At 43.4% G+C, this 27051-nt stretch overlaps 1 protein-coding gene across 1 annotated transcript in view; it reads left to right on the plus strand.

The window, feature by feature from the left end:
• The window catches only part of LOC124606474 (galactoside alpha-(1,2)-fucosyltransferase 2-like), a 104560-nt gene that overhangs the window by 4861 nt on the left and 72648 nt on the right, over nucleotides 1-27051 (plus strand). Inside the window, exon 4 of the mRNA XM_047138456.1 lies at nucleotides 12166-12319. Within this exon, the coding sequence (XP_046994412.1) occupies nucleotides 12166-12319 (154 nt within the window). The remainder of the gene's footprint in view (nucleotides 1-12165; nucleotides 12320-27051) is intronic.

The following is a 27051-nucleotide window of genomic DNA, read 5'->3' on the forward strand; positions in this document are numbered from 1 at the left end:
GCGACTGCTACGGTCACAGGTTCGAATCCTGCCTCGGGCATGGATGTGTGTGATGTCCTTAGGTTAGTTAGGTTTAAGTAGTTCTAAGTTCTAGGGGACTGATGACCACAGCTGTTAAGTCCCATAGTGCTCAGAGCCATTTGAACCATTTTCTTCTGAATGCATTCATCTCCAAGTTCTTGCTTCACGAATTCTTCTTCCTGCAGTCGCTCCACGCGGGCAATACATTTCTGCCAGTCTTCTATTGTTTCGTGTTTAATGGCGTCCTTCAATAATTTTCTCTCTTCTCCATATTTCAATGCACAATTCTTGTCTGCTACTTCTCACTTTATCTTAGCCCATATCAGTTCAATGAGATTATACTGACAGGAAGCCATATTACTTCATGTCCCAGTTCTGCAGCTAGATCATCAGACTCATAATTTCTCCCGAACCGGCCATGAAGGCCCAACGGTACAGACCGGCCACCGTGTCATCATCCCCAGTCCACAGGCGTCGCTGGATGCGGATATGGAGGGGCATGTGGTCAGTACACCCCTCTCCTGGCCGTATGTCAGTTTCCGAGACAGGAGCCGCTGCTTCTCAATCAAGTAGCTCCGCAGTTTACCTCACAAGGGATGAGTGCACCTAGCTTGCCAACAGCACTCGGCAGACAGGATGGTCACCCATCCAAGTGCTAGCCCAGCCCGGCAGCACTTAACTTCGGTGTCTGACGGGAACCGGTGTTACCAAAGCGGCAAGGCAAATGGCTCATCAAGCTCATATCGCCTACAAATGCAGCTGCGATGCCTAACAAGGCAATCAATTCGCCCATCATGTGTGTGGGATCATGGGGTATGCTTTTGCTCTGCAGACATTCCAAAATGTCAGCTTTATTGGAATTTGTGTTGGGAATTTTTTCGTTAAGCATGGAACGATAGTTTGCATTGTTCATGTCTATCACACACCCTTCTTCCAGGCTTTGAAGGAGATCAGTGAACCATTCCCCAAATACTACATTATTCATCTCTTGATGATAATCAGCACTGCTTTTAGACTGAAACACCAATTCCGCCCCTCTATGAAAAGGTATTTGGCCGATCGGGCATGGCAGATTATCAGACATGGTCCTTTACCTAAAAGGACATTTAGACCACAGTTTCTGTTAGAATCCTGCCAGATAATAGTTTTTTAAGTGTTGGGTATTCACTATTACCATAAAATTCGTGATCTGAGCAATGGATTACGTCTTTCTGGAAATAATCCAACCCTATGACAGGTTTTTGGTGTGCAAAGTTTTTTACTTTGCCCTAGGTCATCTTCATTTTCGATTACACTTTTATTGGATTCCTCAGAGATACGTTGCACTATTCTTGCCGAGACCTGACATGCTATCTCTCAAAAAACCAAAAACCTATTCCTTGGCAGTTTTCCAGCGCTTTGAAGAAATTAAACATGTTATGCCCAGTGTCCTTAGACTGGCGCCCAATACCTCTCAGGCTCGACATCATGCACAGTTTGAATGTAAACGCATAGATTCACTCACGCACTTTTGCAGTATAACTGCAGAAGGCATGGTTACTGCACTGGGAGAGAGTGCAAAAGCTGCTGTGGAGGGATGGTCGCGTGAGGCGGGGAGAGCGGGACAAATGACTTTGAGCTGTCTGACCGGAGTGAGAAGAGTATAGAGAACACTCACATTACTCATAGTCCTCCACGCTCATCGACTGGGAGTTGTAAGGTCTATGGAAGTATACCCTATTCATGACCTGTTTCTTTTCCTTTTGTTATGTCTGTAAAAATGCAAGCATCCTTACTCAATAATTACTTTTGTTTACTTTCTCAGGAAGAACAAATACTTCTCGACTATTACAATTGAATATTATTTTGATAAAATACTCTCGAGCTGCCAGCGGCGTCAATTGGTTCAATATCCACGAGCTTCTAGCCGAGTACTCCTCGGCCGTTGTCGATTGGTGACTGTCTTTTGGTTTCTCTACAGCCGCACTGCCTTCTGTGACGCCACTGATGCTCGATCCAGCGCCATATAAAGCAATGTATCCGTTGTCGCTCGCTGCGCCCGCTTCAACCTTCCGCCGTGCTTAGCTGCAGGAAGCCACCTCTACTGAGGATGTTGTCATAGATTGTTATCTCGATCGCTTCTATTATTACTCAACCCCAGAAACTACTCGTATTTGTCCGTTAATTAAAGGCGTTTCGCCGAATGTAATACGATTTCCATTTTCTAGAGAGTACTCTGATACCACTGATTTTTCATAGTACTCAAGGGGAAAATATCTCTCTCGTTCTAGGCAACGCTGTTCAATAGAACTCACAGTCTGTCCGACATAAAGCTGCCCACACCAACACAGTATTTAACACTGAAGGGCCAAAAAACAGGTATGTCTGCATAATATCGTGTAGCTCCCCCGGGAGCACACTGAGGTGCCGCAACACGACGTGGCATGGACTTGACTAATGTCTGAAATAGTGCTGGAGGGAACTGACACCATGAATCCTGCAGGGCTGTCAATCTGTAAGAGTACAAGGGGGTAGAGATCTCTTCTGAACAGCACAATGCGAGGCATCCCAGATATGCAAATAATATTCATGTCTGTAAGTGTTTAAACTTAGAAGAGCGTTCCTGGAGCTACTCTGTGGCAACTCTGGACGTGTGGGGTGTCGCATTGTCCTACTGGGATTGCTCAAGTCAGTCAGAATGCGCAATGGACATGAATGGATGCAGGTGACTAGATGGGATGCTTACCTATGTGTCATCTGCCAAAGTCGTATCCAGACGTATCAGAGGTCCCGTATCACTCCAACTGCACACGCCCCATACCATTACAGAGCCTCCACTAGCTCAAATGGCTTTGAGCACTATGGGACTTAACTTCTGAGGCCATCAGTCCGCTAGAACTTAGAACTACTTAAACCTAACTAACCTAAGGACATCACACACATCCATGCCCGAGGCAGGATTCGAACCGGCGACCGTAGCAGTCACGCGGTTCCAGACTGTAGTGCCTAGAACCGCTTGGCTATTCTGACCGGCCAGCTTGAACAGTCCCCTGTGGACATGCAGGGGACTGTTGTCAGTAGGGGGACAAAGTCTGCTCTGGCGCATTTTGTTAGTGTAGGTTGCCTACATCACAGTCAGGTACGCACTCAGGGGCAAACCTATGGTTCTCCTTTGATTCACAGGTACTTAACCTATCATTCTCCTTTAATTGACAGGTATGTAACCTATTGTTCTCCTTTGATTGACAGCTCCTTAACCTATTGTTCTACTAAAAGGATCCTTTCTTTTGATTGACAGTCACTTAACCTATTGTTTCTCCACCCCCTCCACTCCCCTCCCCCCTCAAGAAACCTCGCCCCTCAAGAAACCTCCCCCCTCACTGCTACAGGTACACTTTCAGGTCTGAGTTATTGGAATAGCCCTTCTCACTCTTATCAATTTGATTGACTATTTAATTAAACTGATCAGTTAATTAACCTCTCCCCTTCTGGTAAACCACCTCACCCCCCACCTGCCCTCCCAGAAGTTGGTGGGAAAAAGACTCAGTTGATTGGTCATTTGGAGGGAATTCGATTGTAGTGTATGGAATATTGTTTAAATAATTTAGACAATGTATGGAATATTTTCATTTAAATATATGGAAAATGGTGGCCTTGTGGTGGAGAGGAAGGGTCTCATAACAGGAAATTCGAGGACATATTGCTTATCTATAAACAATTCAGTTTGCAGAGGTTGGAAATCTATTGCTCTTCATTCTCAGCTGTTTGGAAAGATGTAGATCTTGTAAGAAGTAATTTAATGGGGCAAACATGTTGCATAACCTAATGTTTGGCACTGCACTCTGGGTGCCTTAACCAAATGTTTGGCCCTTTGTCAGCACTGAACCTATTGTTCTGTTAACTGGATTTCCATGTCACCTCCATAACCTTAAACTATATTACCCCCTTTGATACCATATTAAATTATTAGTTATGTCCTCCCACCATTTTCTTGTACACTTTTCGAATTTCACACACTTTTGAAAGCCATTTCTGGCGCACTCTTCTTTGTCACCCACCCCCCTGACATCACATCCCTATGTGAATAAGAACCAAGTCACCCACGGGGTGCCTGGGTGCTGGGACAATACCTCTCGACCTGTGGTTACTGACATCACAGGTTGTGCTACAGAAATCTGTTCCAATGCTTCCTAGAATAGCACAGGGTGCATTGTTTCTAGCGATCCTAACTGACATGCGAGCTGCGTCTTGCCTTGCACGCATGCTTACCTGCCCAGCGTGGCTGACGCATCGCCGCAAAATGTTCGTCCTGCTGTCAACATACATCTCAGAAACGTTAAACGTTCTCACCACTAAAAGCTCTCATCATGTCTGTGCACACTCGCAAAACCACCATTAATCATAGAATCATTCTTCTAAGCACAGACAGGGGGAAATCAGAACAATTACGCAAACAGAATTCGAAGCCCTGTGTTACAGAAGAGAAAACCGGCGGGATTTTTTGGTATCCTACAGCTACTGGTCTGGAGATGTCCTAATGCCACAGTGGTGGATGAGTGAGCACATCCCAACCAGAGATGGGTGGTCTGCTTCAACTTGTCTTTGAACACTTGCTTTCTCAGAGTGAGTGTTTTGTATCAGTGTAATAAATGTACTATGTCAAATCTGCCCCAAAGCAAATGGTTCCATAAATAAATAAAGTACACTCCTTCCTCTCTCCAGCAGCCCAGCGCAAGCTAAGTCCTGTTCCCACCATTTTCCCCTCCAGACCACCATCTTGGATTACATTCCAGGAGGGACGACAGTGCTCTCTGGTGGTGGCACTGTGTACTAGGTCAGTTGGACTCCAGACCTCATGGTGAACGCACTTAATGGTGGTACTGCCTCTAAACTGAAAATAAAGACTTATGTCCATCCTGTCCAGCACAGGCGGAGTCCTTTTTCCGCCAATTCCTAGGGAGAGGTGGCAGTCGGATGACTTAGTGTAGTGGAGGTAGCCCAAGTGACCTATTTTCCCACCATTTTCTTAGGTTAGTGGAGGTATCCTTGATGTGTTGCATGTGTCCTGCTGGAATGTGAACTTCCCGCCATTTTCCAGGGGAGGGGAGGGGGGAGGGGAGGGGGTTATTTCAGTGGAGGTAGCCCAATTCATTAAGATAGATTAAAACTGAAGAAACTGCAAAAAGGTGGGAATTTAAGGAGATGGGACCTTGATAAACTGACTAAACCAGAGGTTGTAGAGAGTTTCAGGGAGAGCATAAGGGAACAATTGACAGGAATGGGGAAAAGGAATACAGTAGAAGAAGAATGGGTAGCTCTGAGGGATGAAGTAGTGAAGGCAGCAGATGATCAAGTAGGTAAAAATACGAGGGCTGGTAGAAATCATTGGATAACAGAAGAAATATTGAATTTAATTGATCAAAAGAGAAAATATAAAAATGCAGTAAATGAAGCAAGCAAAAAGGAATACAAACGTCTCAAAAATGAGATCGACAGGAAGTGCAAAACTGCTAAGCAGGGATGGCTAGAGGACAAATGTAGGGATGTAGAGGCTTATCTCACTAGGGGTAAGATAGATACTGCCTACAAGAAAATTAAAGAGACCTTTGGAGTAAAGAGAACCACTTGTATGAATATCAAGAGCTCAGATGGGAAACCCAGTTCCAAGCAATGAAGGGAAAGCAGAAAGGTGGAAGGAGTATATAGAGGGTCTATACAAGGGCGATGTACTTGAGGACAATGTTATGGAAATGAAAGAGGATGTAGATAAAGATGAAATGGAAGATACGATACTGCGTGAAGAGTTTGACAGAGCACTGAAAGACCTGAGTCGAAACAAGGCCCCAGGAGTGGACAACATTCCATTAGAACTACTGACAGCCTTGGGAGAGCCAGTCATGACAAAAATCTACCATCTGGTGAGCAAGATGTATGAGACAGGCGAAATACCCTCTGACTTCAAGAAGAATATAATAATTCCAATCCCAAAGAAAGCAGGTGTTGACAGATGTGAAAATTACCGAACTATCAGTTTAATAAGTCTCAGCTGCAAAATACTAACGCGAATTCTTTATAGACGAATGGAAAAACTGGTAGAAGTCGACCTCAGGGAATATCAGTTTGGATTCCATAGAAATGTTGGAACACGTGAGGCAATAGTGACCTTACCCCTTATCTTAGAAGAAAGATTAAGGAAAGGCAAACTTATGTTTCTAGCGTTTGTAGACTTAGAGAAAGCTTTTGACAATGTTGACTGGAATACTCCCTTTCAAATTCTAAAGGTGGCAGGGGTAAAATACAGGGAGCGAAGGGCTGTTTACAATTTGTACGGAAACCAGATGACAGTTATAAGAGTGGAAGGACATGAAAGGGAAGCTGTGGTTGGGAAGGGAGTGAGACAGGGTTGTAGCCTATCCCCGATGTTATTCAATCTGTATATTGAGCAAGCAGTAAAGGAAACAAAAGAAAAATTTGGAGTAGGTATTAAAATCTATGGAGAAGAAATAAAAACTTTGAGGTTCGCCGATGAAATTGTAATTCTATCAGAGACAGCAAAGGACTTGGAAGAGCGGTTGAACGGAATGGACAGTGTCTTGAAAGGAGGATATAAGATGAACATCAACAAAAGCAAAACGAGGATAATGGAATGTACACTCCTGGAAATGGAAAAAAGAACACATTGACACCGGTGTGTCAGACCCACCATACTTGCTCCGGACACTGCGAGAGGGCTGTACAAGCAATGATCACACGCACGGCACAGCGGACACACCAGGAACCGCGGTGTTAGCCGTCGAATGGCGCTAGCTGCGCAGCATTTGTGCACCGCCGCCGTCAGTGTCAGCCAGTTTGCCGTGGCATACGGAGCTCCATCGCAGTCTTTAACACTGGTAGCATGCCGCGACAGCGTGGACGTGAACCGTATGTGCAGTTGAAGGACTTTGAGCGAGGGCGTATAGTGGGCATGCGGGAGGCCGGGTGGACGTACCGCCGAATTGCTCAACACGTGGGGCGTGAGGTCTCCACAGTACATCGATGTTGTCGCCAGTGGTCGGCGGAAGGTGCACGTGCCCGTCGTCCTGGGACCGGACCGCAGCGACGCACGGATGCACGCCAAGACCATATGATCCTACACAGTGCCGTAGGGGACCGCACCGCCACTTCCCAGCAAATTAGGGACACTGTTGCTCCTGGGGTATCGGCGAGGACCATTCGCAACCGTCTCCATGAAGCTGGGCTACGGTCCCGCACGCCGTTAGGCCGTCTTCCGCTCACGCCCCAACATCGTGCAGCCCGCCTCCAGTGGTGTCGCGACAGGCGTGAATGGAGGGACGAATGGAGACGTGTCGTCTTCAGCGATGAGAGTCGCTTCTGCCTTGGTGCCAATGATGGTCGTATGCGTGTTTGGCGCCGTGCAGGTGAGCGCCACAATCAGGACTGCATACGACCGAGGCACACAGGGCCAACACCCGGCATCATGGTGTGGGGAGCGATCTCCTACACTGGCCGTACACCACTGGTGATCGTCGAGGGGACACTGAATAGTGCACGGTACATCCAAACCGTCATCGAACCCATCGTTCTACCATTCCTAGACCGGCAAGGGAACTTGCTGTTCCAACAGGACAATGCACGTCCGCATGTATCCCGTGCCACCCAACGTGCTCTAGAAGGTGTAAGTCAACTACCCTGGCCAGCAAGATCTCCGGATCTGTCCCCCATTGAGCATGTTTGGGACTGGATGAAGCGTCGTCTCACGCAGTCTGCACGTCCAGCACGAACGCTGGTCCAACTGAGGCGCCAGGTGGAAATGGCATGGCAAGCCGTTCCACAGGACTACATCCAGCATCTCTACGATCGTCTCCATGGGAGAATAGCAGCCTGCATTGCTGCGAAAGGTGGATATACACTGTACTAATGCCGACATTGTGCATGCTCTGTTGCCTGTGTCTATGTGCCTGTGGTTCTGTCAGTGTGATCATGTGATGTATCTGACCCCAGGAATGTGTCAATAAAGTTTCCCCTTCCTGGGACAATGCATTCATGGTGTTCTTATTTCCATTTCCAGGAGTGTAGTCGAATTAAGTCAGGTGATTCAAATGGTTCAAGTGGCTCTGAGCACTATGATCATCTGTCCGCTAGAACTTAGAACTACTTAAACCTAACTAACCTAAGGACATCACACAACACCCAGTGATCACGAGGCAGGGAAAATCCCTGACCCCGCTGGGAATCGTACCCAGGCGTGGGAAGCGAGAACGCTACCGCAGGACCACGAGCTGCGGACATAAGTCGGGTGATGCTGAGGGAATTAGATTAGGAAATAAGACACTTAAAGTAGTAAAGGTGTTTTGCTATTTGGGAAGCAAAATAACTGATGATGGTCGAAGTAGAGAAGATATAAAATGTAGACTAGCAATGGCAAGGAAAGCATTTCTGAAGAAGAGAAATTTGTTAACATCGAGTATAGATTTAAGTGTCAGGATTCGTTTCAGAAAGCATTTGTATGGAGTGTAGCCATGTATGGAAGTGAAACATGGACGATAGATAGTTTGGACAAGAAGAGAATAGAAGCTTTCGAAATGTGGTGGTACAGAAGAATGTTGAAGATTAGATGGGTAGATCACGTAACTAATGAGGAGGTATTGAGTAGAATAGGGGAGAAGAGGAGTTTGTGGCACAACTTGACAAGAAGAAGGGACTGGTTGGTAGGGCATGTTCTGAGGCATCAAGGGATCACAAATTTAGCATTGGAGGGCAGCGTGGAGGGTAAAAATCGTATAGGGAGACCAAGAGATGAATACATTAAGCAGATTCAGAAGGATGTAGGTTGCAGTAAGTACTGGGAGATGAAGAAGCTTGCACAGGATAGAGTAGCATGGAGAGCTGCATCAAACCAGTCTCAGGACTGAAGACCACAACAACAACAACAGCCCAATTGACCTATTTTCCTGCCAAAATTTGAACTCCACGCAGTGACGTCATTGCGACATTGCCACAGTATCGCAGCCATCTTGAATAAATTTGCCAACAATGCAACGTGGGGTGGTGCTCTCTTTGTTCTACTAATAAGGTCAGTCCATAAACTTTTGAGTACATACCTGTCAATGTTCCCTAACGCAACAGTGATACAATCTTGGGGATCACCCAATATTGTCGGAAAAGGTGGAAGGTACACATTGCCTTTCACTTATCCCCAATGAAGAAAACAAACTGTGAGGTTGGAAGACCTTGCGGGCTACCTGAAGGGTGTCAAATCATCCTGGGCACAAAACATTGAACCCACCTGTTCGGAAGTTCATTGCTCATATGGCGACGCAGTTCTCTATGCCAATGAGGCAGAGCTCCATCTTGTTGGAATATGAAGTGTGCATTGCAACCAGTCTTGTAACATGTGTAGGTGCATCATACCCATGAAAGTTTTCCCAGGGAAGAAGTAGGGTTCTTAAACGTTGCTACATGACACAGTACAGAAGATATTCGCCTTTGGAGGACCTCTTTCAATCTCCACTGTAACACTGGGATTTTCCGTACTCCCTGTGAGGACGCCGTGACGATTCACTTTACCGTTTAGGCAGAACATCACCTCACCACTGAACACGTCACCTTACATTGCTTTCTAGGAACGTTCCTAAAATTCGAATCTAATGGTGCGGTCGTTCGGCCGTAAACTTTGCAGCAGTTGTGCGCGATACGGTTCCTGACGTAATCGCTTCCATAGAATCTTGCACACCGTTGACTGAGGAATGCTCAGTTCGCGACTTGCTCGACACGTCGATTCGTTTGGGCTACGATGGAATACCTCTCGTGTCCTCTCCACTGTTTACTCTTTGGCAGGTGGTGGCCCAGAGCTTTTCCTTTTACGGAGGCAGTTTGTGTCCTTGAACTGTCGATGCTATCGCAGAATACTTTGGTCGGTCAGTGGCTCTATCTTGTACTGTCTTCGGAACGCACGCTGCAAGATAGTGACAGATTCTGTTCACACATACTGCGACACAAAAATTGCTTTCTGTTGATTAGTCACCATTTTGCAAGCTATTATCGCCCTGCCATCTGGTGAGTCAAAATAAAACCTGAAATGACATAAACAAAACTATGAAATATGCTCTTTCGATTGGTTGTTAGTTATTGGGCATTATACAGGGTGGTCCATTGATCGTGACCGGGCCAAATATCTTACGAAATAAGCGTCAAACATAAAAACTACAAAGAACGAAACTTGTCTAGCTTGAAGGAGGAAACCAGATGGCGCTATGGTTGGCCCGCTAGGTGGCTCTACCACAGGTCAAACGGATATCAACTGCGTTTTTTTTTAATAGGAACCCCTATTTTTTATTACATATTCGTGTAGTACGTAATGAAATATGAATGTTTTGGTTGGATCACTTTTTTCGCTTTGTGATAGATGGCGCTGTAATAGTCACAATTTTAGACGAACAGTTGGTAACAGGTCGGTTTTTTAAATTAAAATACAGAACTTAGGTACGCTTGAACATTTTATTTCGATTGTTCCAATGTGATACATATACCATTGTGAAGTTATCATTTCTGAGAACGCATGCTGTTACTGCGTGATTACCTGTCAATACCACATTAATGCAATAAATGCTCAAAATGATGTCCGTCAACCTCAATACATTTGGCAATATGTGTAACGACATTCCTCTCAACAACGAGTAGTTCGCCTTCCGTAATGTTCGCACATGCATTGACAATGCGCTGACGCATGTTGTCAGGCGTTGTCGGTGGATCACGATGGCAAATATCCTTCAACTGCCCCAACAGAAAGACATTCGGGGACGTCAGATCCGTTGAACGTGCGGGCCATGGTATGGTGCTTCGACGGCCAATCCACTTGTCATGAAATATGCTATTCAATACCGCTTCAACCGCACGCGAGCTATGTACCGGACATCCATCATGTTGGAAGTACATCGCCATTCTGTCATGCAGCATACATTGCACCATTTAGATTGCCATCGATAAAATGGGGGCCAATTAGCCTTCCTCCCATAATGCCGCACCATACATTAACCCGCCAAGGTCGCTGATGTTCCACTTGTCGCAGCCATCGTGGATTTTCCGTTGCCCAATAGTGCATATTATGCCAGTTTACGTTACCGCTGTTGGTGAATGACGCTTCGTCGCTAAACAGAACGCGCGCAATAAATCTGTCATCGTCCCGTAATTTCTCTTGTGCCCAGTGGCAGAACTGTACACGACGTTCAAAGTCGTCGCCATGCAATTCCTGGTGCATAGAAATATGATACGGGTGCAATCAATATGATGTAGCATTCTCAACACCGACGTTTTTGAGATTCCCGATTCTCGCGCAATTTGTCTGCTACTGATGTGCGGATTAACCGCGACAGCAACTAAAACACCTACTTGGGCATCATCATTTGTTGCAGGTCGTGGTTGACGTTTCACATGTGGCTGAACACTTTCTGTTTCCTTAACTAACGTAACTATCCGGCGAACGGTCCGGACACTTGGATGATATCGTCCAGGATACCGAGCAGCATACATAGCACACGTCCGTTGGGCATTTTGATCACAATAGCCATACATCAACACGATGTTGACCTTTTCCGCAATTGGTAAACGGTCCATTTTAACACGGGTAATGTATCAAGAAACAAATACCTTCCGCACTGGCGGAATCGGAATGTTACGTGATACCACGTACTTACACGTTTGTGCCATCTATCACAAAGCGAAAAAAGTGGTCCAACTAAAACATTCGTATTTCTTTACATACCACACGAAAATGTAATAAAAATATGGATTCCTATTTTAAATTACGCAGTTGATATCCGTTTGACCTATGGCAGAAACACCTAGCGGGCCAACCATAGCGCCATCTGGTTTCCCCCTTCAAGCTAGACGACTTTCGTTCTTTGTAGTTTTTTCGTTTCATGAGATATTTGGCCTGGTCACTATCAGTGGACCACCCTGTATATTTGAAACTATGAGATGTCAAAACATTAAAATATTCTCTTTCGATTGCTTGTTAGTACAAATAGGTGGGCATTATATACTCGAAGCTATAAGACGCCAAAATCTGATGACTCACTTGTAATTACGCTGCATTTTGTTATCGGTCGTTTTATGAAAGATGTATGCTACTACTAATACGAATCTTCTTATGCTGTGTTTTTTCAGGAAGTACATGATTCTACCAGAGTATCTCGCACCCTCCTTGGAATTTTTGCGACAAGAATTCCGTTTTCGGCCGGAATTGCAGAGTGTCGCAAGCGAAAAGTTGCACAGGATTAGACTGGAGACAGCGAGCGCCACTGGCACAAACTACACCCAGGTAACTAAGTGTTTGTAAAGGGAACATAAATATGATTTTACGGTTGGGCGTCCATAGTTTAGACACATAATACATTTTTTTTTAATTTTTAGAAACTTAAATCTTCTAAAAAGCTGCTAGTAGCCGCATTAGCTGTTAATAGTTCCTTTATTTATACAATCATACACGACTCGTTTCCTGATGATTTAATCGTATCCTCAGGTGTGTACATTTATGAAAAATATAATGAGAATTAGAAAGTATAATAATGCAAAAAAAATAATGCAATTAAAGCAGAAAAACAGGGGAGCAAATGCTCACATAACTAATTTAACTATGATTCATTGAAGATGCACGGTCTCCTAACGTTTGGATGGTGTTCGTGATCTCCCCTCTCATTCCAAATTTCTGTTATTGCCCACAATAAGCAAAGCCTTTTATGAAAAATTTGAGAGGAGTGAAGATTATAACAAACTTTCTAGTTTACATAGATTTTCGGTCAGAGATGGCTCCAGTTCTTTTTGTCTAGGGGTCTGATTCTTGAAGCTGAAATTATCACATTTTAGGTCGTCATGGTTGAATTGATCTAAATAAAAAATGGTGGAAATGGTTCTACTCACTATGGGACTTAACATCTGAGGTCATGAGTGTCCTAGACTTAGAACTACTTAAGCCTAACTAACCTAAGGACATCACACACATCCATGCCCGAGGCAGGATTCGAACCTGCGACTGTAGTAGTCGCGTAATTCCGGACTGAATCGCCTAGAACTGCTCTGCCACAGCGGCCGGTAATCGATGTAAATAAATTTGAAGACTGTTGTTGCAGAATTTTTGTTGTTACGTTAAAATATTTTGTCACGTTTTAGTCTATCACCCAGTCTTTTGAATTTTCACATTAACAAAGCCGAAATTACGTTATTCGCCCAAAATACAAAAATACTTCCGATCACATCAAAGTCATGCTTAGTACTGTTCACTCAGCGGAAATAAGGGTTTACAATTTTTCTTGACAAATGAATTCTGTTAAGTTCGATTATTATTTCATAAACGAATCCATAAATAAACATAGTAAACAGTACTATATTGCTTAATTAATAATAGAAATCTTAAGTGTGCCAAATAATTCGCAATTTCAAATGTTTCTAAAAATGATTTTGACTGTACTTCAGAGTGTAATACCGAAAAAAAAGTAATCCTTTTTCTTAAATTTTAGGTTGAAATAGAACATATTGTGTATAAAATTATACGAAAATTTTCAGGAAAGGAGCTGAGGTAATACTGACCTGTCCAAAATTCGAAAAATAATACTGGTATCGACAACTACTGTTGAGGAAAAGTAATGCTAGAGGAGGACATCCAAAATTCCAGTGGGTAACCGTGTACATGATTACTGGAGACGGGGTTACGGATCTAAAAAGGAGTTCAAATAAAATCCCGGAAGAAAACTGTTTGGAATGAACGTGTTTTGGATAGGGGATGGGTTTTGTTGCAATTTTAATCATTTTTGTAGGTCACCCGGGTAATCTTTTTATATTAGGTGACCTAATATTTGATGACAGGAAGTTTTTATATTGTACTTTTAATTTTATCTTAGCAGCTCTTAGCGCGAGCCCTGTAATTTCCCTCTACATACTGTTATACCACTCACCGTCTTTCTCTTCCTTAATTTATTTTTTAACGGTCTGCAGCCTTCTGTGGGTACGTAATCGTGATTCTTTTGTCTCCATCTTTGCACCCTCTAGCAGCATATTCCCACATTTCTTAGCCGGCCGCTGTGGCCGAGCGGTTCTAGGCGCTTCAGTCTGGAACCGCGCGAAACGGTCGCAGGTTTGAATCCTGCCTCGGGCATGGATGTGTGTGATGCCCTTAGGTTGGTTAGGTTTAAGCAGTTCTAAGTTCTATGGGACTGATGACCTCAGATGTTAAGTCCCATAGTGCTCACAGCCATTTGAACCATTTTGAAACACACTTATTGTTGGCCACCTCTCTAGGGAAGATGCCACGCTCTGGTAGTTTCGATAACACCACGTGAAGTGGGCTGTTTGGTGGCCCGGCCTTCCTGCTTCACGCAAAGTCACGTCCCCACCAAGTGCCTTTTGCGGTCATATGTTGATTTTTCGTCACTGCAGAGTCTTCATATTTTTCTATCCAACGTATGTTCATTCCGTATAGTTTTATTCCGGGGCCTTTATTCGGACTTCTTTGTAGATCACAGCCCGCGACTCACAGTGCTCACGTACTTGCTACCCACCGAAATTTTGGATGTTTCATTTTGTAACCATCCAATTTAAGCGGCTCTGACAATTCGAATCCCATCCAAACGTTGGGAGACCGTTTGTCTCACACTGAAAAGTCAAAGAAACTGGTATTGGCATGCGTATTCAAATACAGAGATAAGTAAACAGCCAGAATACGGCGCTGCCGTCGGCACCGCCTATATAGCACAACAAGTGTCTGGCGCAGTTGTTAGATTGGTTGCTGCTGCAACAATGGCAGGTTATCAAGATTTAAGTGAGTTTGAACGTGGTGTTATAGTCGGCGCACGAGAGATGGGACACAGTATCTCAGAGGGGGACGATGATGTAGGAATTTTCCTGTACGACCATTTCACTAGTGTACCGTGAATATCAGGAATCCGGTAAAACATTAAATCTCCGTCATCGCTGCGGCCGGAGGAAGCTCCTGCAAGAACGGGACCAACGACGAATGAAGAGAATCTTTCAGCGTGACAGAAGTGCAACCCTTCCGCAAATTGCTGCAGATTTCAACGCTGGGTCATCAACAAGTGTGAGTGTGCAAACCATTCAACGAAACATCATTGATATGGGCTTTCGGAGGCGAAGGTCCACCCGTCCACCCTTGATGACTGCACGACTCAAAGCTTTACACCTCGCCTGGGCCCGTCAACACCTAAATTGGACTGTTGATTGCAAACATGTTGCCTGGTCGAACGAGTCTCGTTTCAAATTGTATCGAGCGGATGGATGTGTACGGGTATGGGGACAACCCTATGAATCCATGGACCCTGCATGTCAGCAGGTGGAGGCTCCGTAATGGTGTGGGGCGTGTGCAGTTCGGGTGATATGGGACTGCTGATACGTCTAGATACGAACTCTGACAGATGACACGCAGCATCCTGTCTCATCGCCTGCACCCACTCATGTCCATTGTGCATTTCGACAGACTTGGGCAATTCCAGGAGGACAATGCGACACCCCACACATCCATAATAACTACAGAGTGGCTCCATGAATACTCTTTTGGGTTTAAACACTTCCGCTGGCCACCAGACTCCCCAGATATGAATATTATAGTGCATATCTGGTATGCCTTGGAACGTGCTGTTCAGACGAGATCTCCACTCCTTCGTACTCTTGCGGATTTACGGACAGCCCTGCAGGATTCATGGTGTCAATTCCCTGCAGCAATACTTCAGACATTAATGCCACGTCATGTTGCGGCACTTCTGCGTGCTCGCGGCGACCCTACACGATATCAGGCAAGTGTACCAGTTTCTCTGGTTCTTCAGTGTCTAACCCGTTGTTGAGTTAGGCCAGTGAGAGTTTGGAATGAAATTTTCACTCTGCGCCGTAGTGTGCGCTGATGTGTTCTACCGACTAAGCTACCCAAGCACGATTCACGACCTGTCCTCACAGCTTTTCTTCCGCCAGTACCTCGTCGCCTAGCTTCCATTATCCTTTCTGTCAGGAGTGCTAGTCTTGCAAGGTCTGCAGGAGAACTTCTGTGAAGTTTGGAAGCTTTACGACGAGGTACGTGTGGAAGTGAAACTGTGACGACAGGTCGTGCGTCATGCTTGGGTAGCTCAGTCGGTAGAGAACTTGTCGGCGAAAGGCACAGGTGTCGAGTACGAATGTCGGTCCAGCACACAGTTTTAATCTGTCAGGAAGTTTCATGTGAGTATTTTTTCCTCCGTTTTTCTGATTTAATTGCCTTATTTTTCCCCATTATTATACTTCCTAATTCTGATTATATTTTGCCATAGTTTTTATACCAGAGGGCGCGATTAAATCATGGCGAAACCGGTCGTGTATGACCCTATAATAAAGGAGCTATTAGCAGCTGATGCATCTAGCAGAAGTTTTTTAGAAGATTTCAATAGTTTTTTTAATTTGAATATTTCTGTTATCTGTAGCTGACACTTTCTCGCACATTAAAACTGTGTGTGGAACAGGGACCCGAACCTGTGACCTGTGCCTTTCGAGGGCGAGAGCTGTACTGATCAAGCTGACCAAGCGCGACTCACGAACACCCTCTCCCCCCCCCCCTTCCCCCGACCGGTAACAGTTCTACTTCCGCCTCTCCTCCTGCCTTCCAGGCTTCACAGTTCTTCTGCATGCCTTGAGAGTGTACCTCTCCTGGAGAAAGGGTACGCTGGAGAAATGACTTGGTCACAGCTTAGATGATTGTTCGCGGAATAAATTTTCACTCTGTATTGTAACTTGCGCTGATTTCATACTCGTTGACAAATTAATGTGTGGAGGGCTGGGGTTAGCCGGCCGAAGTGGCCGTGCGGTTAAAGGCGCTGCAGTCTGGAACCGCAAGACCGCTACGGTCGCAGGTTCGAATCCTGCCTCGAGCATGGATGTTTGTGAGTCCTTAGGTTAGTTAGGTTTAACTAGTTCTAAGTTCTAGGGGACTAATGACCTCAGCAGTTGAGTCCCATAGTGCTCAGAGCCATTTGAACCATTTGGCTGGGGTTATGCGTTTCGCGGGCAAGTGATCTACGCACTGAGCTATCCAAGTACGAGACGTGACCCGCGATCCTCAGAGAAGAAATATAATCGGAAGTAAAGCTGTGAGGGCCGGAAGCGATTCGTGCGTTGATAGCTCAGTCGACAGAGCAACTGCCCGCGAAAGAAACAGGTCACAGGTTAGGGTCCTGGCGCAGCACACATATCTAATCTACCAGACAGTTTGAACTCAGCGCACAGTCCGCTAGGGAGTGAAAATTCATTCTGGAAAAGCTGTAATTGTTCTATGCCTGCCAGCGTTCCCCATCGGCAGAAACAGACGTACGTTTCCTCTTATTAGACCGATCAGTGGCAAACAAAACAGTGCGAACAACTAGCTAAAACAGCACCCAACGGCAAACCGCTTTCGATCTGGCACACAGATGGTGTTGATATCCATGCGGTAGTCTGTTTATATGATTGGAATGTTTACGAACAGGACTCTAGTTGATACTCCAAAGCCGAATAAAAACAGCCTCACCGAGCGAGGCGGCAGTGGTTAGCACACTGGACTCGCATTCGGGAGGACGAGGAATCATACCCACGACCGGCCAGCCTGATTTAGGTTCAAATGGCTCTAAGCACTATGGGACTTAACACCTGAGGTCATCAGTCCCCTAGACTTAGACTACTAAAACCTAACGACATCACACACACCCATGCCCGAGGCAGGATTCGAACCTGCGACCATAGCAGCAGCGCGGTTCCGGACTGAAGTGCCTAGAACCGCTCGGCCACAGCAGCCGGCCTGATTTAGGTTCTCCGTGATTTCCCTACATCGCTTCAGGCGGATACCGGGATCGTTCTTTTGAAAGGCCATGGCCGACTTCATTCCCAATCCTTCCCCAGTCCGACGAGACCGATAAACTCGCTGTTTGGTCCCCTCCCCAAACCGAAAAAACATCCAACCAACCAAAAACAGCCTCTGGCTACTAAATATTTATTGCTGCATAATGGATTTTAAACGCTGTCGATTCTCCTTCAGGAGCTCTGATTACAGGTATCACATTAGTTTCCAGTCACTGATTGAGTGTTACAAAAATACTAATATGTAGTGCCTATTGTTCCGGACATGTCCGACAGACCTGTCCCCGCTAGTGATACAGCAGCCGTTAAGAAACTGTATTACGAGATACCAGGATTTCAGCCAACTGCAGGCATTGAAATAAATCAATGGCGAAGGTCAGAGACCTGTGTCGAACCGGGACTCGAACCCATATGCTCTGCTTCTCTAGAAAGGTTGCCTTAACCACCTTGACCCATCTGTACACAAGTTCTGTCTGACCCAAATTCTCAACCTGTCATACGCCAAGCAGCGTCTCCCTCCCCCCCACCCCCCATCCATTAGGTCCACTGCTCGTAGCGTTCACTGAGTCCCACAGGGGTTTACAAGACATGGAGCATCCACACTTAAGGTACATAGAGACGAACTCACTCAAAAATGGCTCAAATGGCTCTGAGCACTATGGGACTTAACATCCTTGGTCATCAGTCCACTAGAACTTAGAACTACTTAAACCTAACTAACCTAAGGACATCACACACATCCATGCCCGAGGCACGATTCGAACCTGCGACCGTAGCAGTAACATGGTTCCAGACTGAAGCACCTAGAACCGCATGGCCACAACGGCCGGCGCCGAACTCACTCATGTAAAGGGCGTTTGTAAATTCGTTATACAAAAGTAATCTCCAATCTTGAAAAGGGTAAATAATGTACAAAAATGTATGATACAACACTGAATGCGGTATATCTTCAAGTTTTATTCCCACCTAACACTGCTTGATCCCTTACATGTAAATTGAAGGTGGAATAGGGGAGATAGGAAAGGTAACGGAAGGGATCACTGCTGTCAACTGCATCGGGACATGACGCAGAATCGGAGGTGACGAGTTAAAATGTGTACTGGGTCAGGATTCGAACCCGGGATCTCCTGCTTACTAGGCAGGTGCGTTAACCATAGCGCCATCTGGGACACAGTGTGAAACGTCCCCTTAGAAAAATTATACATGACTGTGCTTAAGCTGACACACAATATTTTTTAGCGCAATGCAATCTGACTTTCAATAATCCCTACAAAAGATTGGCCCTGACTAACATTAACCTATACCTTTCACAAATCACTTACCTCACAAAAATCTCCGTTACTCGAACTACTGCAATACAGCGAGCCCCACTACTGCCAGCTAAATAAAAGATTCTAACTACTGAAGGCACTAACTACTGATAGGCATAGTTAGCAAATGAAAGATTTTGATAGAGAACAAACAATGTATTTACCACAATAGTGTTCAAAAGTCATAATGTATATAGCAGTTCATGACATCCAGTCTTACAAATTTCAAAACTCCGCCATCTCTCTCCCCACATCCACCACTGCTGGCGGCTCACCTCCAACTGCGCAACGCTACGCGCTGTTAACATCCAGCTGCCCAACACTACAATGGCAGACAACAATGCAAACTAGCCACAGACTCCACACAGCACAGCCAGTGATTTTCATACAGAGCGCTACGTGGCGTTACCAATAAGAAAACCTAAACAGCCTACTTACATAGCCCCCATGCTCCCCACAAAAAAATTTACAAATTGTTTTGGGCACTGGCCAATACAGATTTGAAATTTTTTTTCATAATTACAGTAAGAAAGATATCAAATGCACACACTTATTAATACAATGTTGGTCAAAAGCTAAAATTTTCTCACAGTCCATAAAGACAATCCTGATCATTCATCACAGTAAAACTGCCGTTTGTTTTCTCAAAGTCTGAGCAGTAAAAGACAATGCACATGGAAGTAGTGGATTTCCATGCAGTCTTGAAGAAGTAGTGTTGTCCTTCCAACGGAAAGACAGTGCTGGCTCTTGACATGCTGACAGGTAATGGGCCACAACAGAGCAAACCCACCGCAGAGTCAGTCGAAGTTTTGAAGAATATTGGTAGGTAGGTCATCACAGAACAGACCACTGTAGTCTTGTTAGAGATTACAGTATTGGTGGGCCACCAGAGAGGCAGACCCACTGCAGTCCTTGTAGAAATAATGCTGTTGGTGAGTCATCAAAGGTGTAGACCTAAAGTAGTCCTTGCAGAGATAATGGTGTTGGTGAGTCATCAAAGGTGTAGAGCCACTGTAGTCCTTGTAGAGATGGCTAGCAGCCATCCGTTGCGACTGTGCAGGTGAACAATCACCATAGAAGAGTCTTGTGGACAATATAGCAAGTCCATGAACCACCACTTGTGCACTTACAATTTTTTTTAAATGTCCTTAGAACCAGCAATACTGTTATCCAGTCCCTTGCTGAATTATTAACACGCGTGCAAACACTATCAGTCCCTACTTCTCACATGTTGTCCATATACTATGACCAACAGAAACATGTGCAGTGAAATGTAACTTACAAGTAACTTAATTTGATGAACTGGTGTCAATTACAATTTTATAGCATAAGAATACAATAACAAAGGTATAAAATACATCATTAAAAACATAATAATACAGATAACATTTGTAGTAATACAGGCTTTACAAAAGAATCGAACTAACATATACATCAGTGTTACAGGAATTATGACATAAGTAAATACATAAAAGATCAGAATAACTTTTGAAACATCAACTTCACACATGAGCATTAAAATAAAACTGAATAAATAATGTCTAAGCATCTTTACAAGGTAAATAACATATTATCAGAAAAATTCTACAACATAAATCTTATTAGCTAAACACATACAGACAGAAAAAACACAAATTCACATAGTGTAATAACACAAAAATACAGGACAGGGTTCGTTTTCAGTGTAACATTTGGTACTGCAGTCCAACCCAAAACTTCATTCCACAGATCTTTCGTCTTATTTCAACATTTATTTCCGCCAAAAAAAATCCTATCCAAGCATGCTTTCTGTATTTGTATGTTCACATATTTCTTACCTCATTATTTATTTTCCAGTATCTTACCTCATCATTTATTTCCAAGAAAATCCTATCTATACCTGCTTTCTGTACTTTTTTCGTATAACTTCTCAAGCATTTCTTCCAATTCATCGCAACTTATTCTCTTATATAGTCTACCCCCTCTTAAGCTAACTTAAAACTACTGAGCTCAGATGTTAAACTAAGGGACGAGGCAATGCAGCAGCACAAAACAATAAACACAAACAGCAATGACAAAAAAATGGAAATTGGCAAAGCAAGCAGCAGCAAATTCAATAACTTATATCTAAACATGACAAAGCTCAAGCAGAAAAAATATTACAGTAAAAATGGCCATGTTTAATACCTATGTCACACCTTAACGCTAGGGTGATGCATCACGAGAACTTACGCTAGCGGATAAGTTACCAAATCGTAAAAAAATTATTTATGCAATTCCTGTGAAGGGAAATGTCTATTTATGTGCCCTCGTTTTCTTGGAAGTAGATCATAAATTTATTATTGACTGGATCTGTAGGCATAAAATAACTATATTAGTACATCTATTAAATTTTATTTTAACCAATGCTGCAGTGCAGCTAGAAACTAGATATTTAAAAAAATGAGTAAATAAATACAGGGTTATTACAAACGATTGAAGCGATTTCAAAGCTCTACTACAACTTTATTATTTGAGATATTTTCACAATGCTTTGCACACACATACAAAAACTCAAAAAGTTTTTTTAGGCATTCACAAATGTTCGATATATGCCCCTTTAGTGATTCGGCAGACATCAAGCCAATAATCAAGTTCCTCTCACACTCGGCGCAGAATGTCCCCATCAATGAGTTCGAAAGCATTGTTGATGCGAGCTTGCAGTTCTGGCACGTTTCTTGGTAGAGGAGGTTTAAACACTGAATCTTTCACATAACCCCACAGAAAGAAATCGCATGGGGTTAAGTCGGGAGAGTGTGGAGGCCATGACATGAATTGCTGATCATGATCTCCACCACGACCGATCCATCGCTTTTCCAAACTCCTGTTTAAGAAATGCCAAACATCATGATGGAAGTGCGGTGGAGCACCATCCTGTTGAAAGATGAAGTCGACGCTTTCGGTCTCCAGTTGTGGCATGAGCCAATTTTCCACCATGTCTAGATACACGTGTCCTGTAACGTTTTTTTCACAGAAGAAAAAGGGGCCATAAACTTTAAACCGTGAGATTGCACAAAACACGTTAACTTTTGGTGAATTGCGAATTTGCTGCACGAATGCGTGAGGATTCTCTACCGCCCAGATTCGCACATTGTGTCTGTTCACTTCACCATTAAGAAAAAATGTTGCTTCATCACTGAAAACAAGTTTCGCACTGAACGCATCCTCTTCCATGAGCTGTTGCAACCGAGCCAAAAATTCAAAGCGTTTGACTTTGTCATCGGGTGTCAGGGCTTGTAGCAATTGTAAACGGTAAGGCTTCTGCTTTAGCCTTTTCCGTAAGATTTTCCAAACTGTCGGCTGTGGTATGTTTAGCTCCCTGCTTGCTTCATTTGTCGACTTCCGCGGGCTACGCGTGAAACTTGCCCACACGCGTTCAACCGTTTCTTCGCTCACTGCAGGCCGACCCATTGATTTCCCTTTACAGAGGCATCCAGAAGCTTTAAACTGCGCATACCATCGCCGAATGGAGTTAGCAGTTGGTGGATCTTTGTTGAACTTCGTCCTGAAGTGTTGTTGCACTGTTATGACTGACTGATGTGAGTGCATTTCAAGCACGACATACACTTTCTTGGCTCCTGTCGCCATTTTGTCTCACTGCGCTCTCGAGCGCTCTGGCGGCAGAAACCTGAAGTGCGGCTTCAGCCGAACAAAACTTTATGAGTTTTTCTATGTATCTGTAGTGTGTCGTGACCATATGTCAATGAATGGAGCTACAGTGAATTTATGAAATCGCTTCAATCATTTGTAATAGCCCTGTACATAAAGCAATCCATATGGCATTTCTCTCAACTAGCAAGACAATAGCCGTGAAATGTTTCTCATCGTTTCATTAGGCATTTTAGTAAATATCATAAATTAAGAGCTCCACATTATAATCATATGTTTTCAAGTTTGAGCGTATCGTATTTGCGATGCTTTCTACAAAGGAATGTCAATAGCGAGGTTATTGGCCTTTTTTTTTCTCCACCTGTGCCTCTGAAAGGCACACACTAATGGCTTTTTTCCAGACGACTGTCGCGCAGCAGGGTGCCCACGACGCATTACGTGAAGGTGGTCACTTAACTTTCTTACCGAAATATTTACGACACCAGTTTGCACTACAGTGACAGTCTCATATAAAATTTAACAGGTCGAAAATTTGCGTTAGAAATGTGTAGAAACAAAATCCTGTAAATATAACAGTGTCCAAAAAATTTTCGCCAGCATAGTGATACATTCACGCATATACACACATTTCATAACTCTTAAAGTACAATTCTCGGTTTCCAACATCCTTTTTCACAAACCAGAGTCCCTAACCACTACTCATTATTCCTTGCTTTATTACACATATACATATTCGTAGACACTTCTTCAATATTTCATCATAGTAAATATGCAACATAGTCAAATTCCTCATATAGCATCAACTTATTGATCATAAACATACCGCAACAGCGTAACACACATCGTCATCATAACATCATAAAACCTCAGCCAAATCTCAAAATCGTCGTAGCTTCCTTCAATAATTTCAAAACCTAAAAAAATTCTCTGCTCATGTCAAAAGTGTCATCTACCTCAAACATACTTTAAAAATCATGATCCCATACCAAATACATCATTGAAAGCTCTCGTAGTATCACAATGGTTCCAAAAAAAAAATATGAACAGTTCACAAAGTACAGACAAAATTCAGTTTCATAAGTGTGAAGTTATTCAACTGTGTAATTACGTAAACATCTGTCACTGCTGTAGTAAAATAAATGTTTGTCTCTTCCAGTTAAATGATCAGATAGCTGTGTAATTTATGTGTTAGAGAAATATGGTACCGATGCGTAAAGTTGTATAAGCAAATACCATATCAGCTAGGGCTCTTTGTGCTTGCCAGACACATGGTACACAAAGTAGGCGTGTACCCCCTTGAGGATTAATGTAATTATACCCTCAGGTGTTACAGATTACAGCAATGGAATGAAATGTATCACGGAAAACCTTTGTATCTTTGTAATTCAAAAATCTTTAAAAATAAATGTTTTAAGTACAAAATTAATCACTCAAATACGTGTACTGTAGCGCTAAACTGTGCGTCTTGTTGTAAGATAATCTCTGTGGAAGTGTCGTAGTTATCGTCCTCCGAAAGCTAATTTCTGCAGAAGTCAATGTACTTATGTCACGATAAACTTAAGTGAAGTGCTTTGCGTATAGATATCATAGTTATTACGCTTATTGCTGTGATGAAGAAAGTACTGTGCTGTAACGTATTGTGCTATGGAAAAGGCTGTCTCCTTGTAGCTATACCACAAAAGTTACTACTAAAACATGTTTTACTTCCCAGAATAATTCAGAAAAACTGTGCAGATATAAAACGGAAACACCGCAAAAGCAACATTGTAAATTGTCACTCATTAGTAGCGTCATGATATAATCGTGTAGCTGTCAAGGAAACCAAATACTAAGTCATCTTTAATCTCACAGAAAGAACTTCAAATAAAGAATGTATTTTCAAGTAAACCAAAATGTTGCATTAAAATCTCATTAGCAGTATATGTTCTCAGTATGTAAGCCTGATAGACGTTACGTAATCATGCAACTAACAAGGAAGAAGGTACACACACAATAACACTGTGTCGTCTGTTCACAATATCAATGCATTCGTAATTTCTGTTTAAATAAGTTCTCTTGGTTCTTGACTGGATATTTAACTTCAAACATTGTTGCATGTCAACAGATTCTAAGTCTGACAAAGCATATTAGTAATGTAAAGTGAAAATTTTTAACAAAAACGAAGTTAAAAAGCAGATCATCTCTCAATAAACGGTTTTGCACGTGAAATGTGGTGCAATCTTTTACTCTTCCTAGTATGCAGAGTTTCAGTTTCAACGCAATTATCATGTGGTTACGTCGGTAAGGAACACTGGAATTTTTGTCAAGGTTAGCTTATGTTATTTTTCTCAAGCCCTGCCGGCGCACATGGCTGCCTGCCGGTGCGAGTCATTGTCTGTTTCTTTGTTGGCGCGCGTCGTTATTAGGATTAGGAGACCTAACCTCTACAAATTTACCTTGTCAAGAGGGCCCTGCACTGTTTGAATCCCGCCAGTTCTGATGCAATTCAGGTCTGTCGTTACGATCATATCGTCTGTCGTCATGTCGGTAGATTCCGTAGTTTCTTTCTTGTCGGTCACGTGGTGGAGAATTTCTCCCTGAATCGTAACTGCGCGCTGGACCGTTGCATCTAAAGTTATTCTGTATCCCTTGATAATAATTATTTTGGTTCCCATATTATCTGTTTCTCTGATTGTCTCTGTGATAGTCATTACTGCGGAGAGGTGATCTTTCCCTGTAACTATTACTACTCTGTCAACAGTTGTCATACGGGGGGTGTCTGTTTTGGTCACGATTTACGTTGTAAGAATAGCCTTGTCGTGTATTATTTCTGTCATCGTGGAATTGTGACAGATGTGACCTGTAATTGTTGTGCTCCTGTTGTCGTGTTTGGCGATTGTCAGTGTCACTTTCCAGTTCTTGTAACAGTCCCTGAAAAGCTTCAATGTCGTCTTTGCAACGTCCTGCTAAAATAATATGTCGTAAATGTTCAGGCAATTTGATTAAGCAAATGCGGATGAGTTCTGAGGGGCTGTATGGGTTTGAAAGGTACTGATTCTTATGCAACATGTCTTCAAAATATTTCATAAGATTGGAAAATTCATATTGTTCGAAACTTTCATCATTATGATGTTATGTTTTACTCGGTCTTGTGTAGCTTGAGACCAATACGCTGAGAGGAAGGCATGATAAAATTCTCCTTCACTGTGACAATCGTGAATGACCGATCGCATTCTTACAGCTGGTTCATTCTCCAAGTAGCCACACATAAATTCTAACCTGTGCTCCAATGACCAGTTGGGAGGAAAACAATGAGAGAATTGATGAAGCCATGCTTGTGGATGAATATCGTTGTCGGAATTCTTAAATGTTTTGAATTTACGTGTAGTAATGAACAGCTTATAGTCAAAATCATCGTGTCGGCGAGTCGCACATCACTCATTGTTACTTCGTTTCGGCGGTTCCATCTCAAAATCCAATGCGCCTTGCCAATTTCTTTCATAATTTCCGAAATGTCCTGTGTTACTGTTTTGTGGTTGTTCCATATTTCTATGTCCCTCTTCCCCATACTGGAGCATGAGTGTCCTCTGAAATATGTAATTCTTGTATTACTTGTGCCGGCCGAAGTGGCCGTGCGGTTAAAGGCGCTGCAGTCTGGAACCGCAAGACCGCTACGGTCGCAGGTTCGAATCCTGCCTCGGGCATGGATGTTTGTGATGTCCTTAGGTTAGTTAGGTTTAACTAGTTCTAAGTTCTAGGGGACTGATGACCTCAGCAGTTGAGTCCCATAGCGCTCAGAGCCATTTGAACCATTTGTATTACTTGTGCCAACTGATCTTGTACTTCCCGGATTTCTCTTTTGTACTGTGTATTGATTTGATTTTGATTTTGTTTGAATTTTCTAATTTGTTCATACTCTTCAGTGTCTGTGAAGGCTACAGGTCTTGTCATTCAGATCATCATCTACCTTTGTAGATAAGTTAGTGAACTGATCTGAAAGTTCGGCTACTTTATCCGATAGTGAAATTATTTCCTCTGTGTGTTTCAGAGTGTCTATTTGTGTTGAAATCGTATCTACTGTGTCCTTTAAGTTTTCCTGAGTTTTTGCAAGTTGCGTAACCGAATCGGTAGATGCAACTGAGTCAATTTTAGCTTGCAAGGTGTCGTGATTTTCATGAACAATAGTTTGCAGTTCTTTTATAGCTGCTTCGTGATTCTGTAATGCATTTTCATGACGCGAAAAAATAAGTTGTAAATGCTCACAAATTTGTGTTTT

The sequence above is a fragment of the Schistocerca americana genome, chromosome 3, assembly GCF_021461395.2.
Source record: "Schistocerca americana isolate TAMUIC-IGC-003095 chromosome 3, iqSchAmer2.1, whole genome shotgun sequence".
Taxonomy (NCBI): Eukaryota; Metazoa; Arthropoda; class Insecta; order Orthoptera; family Acrididae; genus Schistocerca; species Schistocerca americana.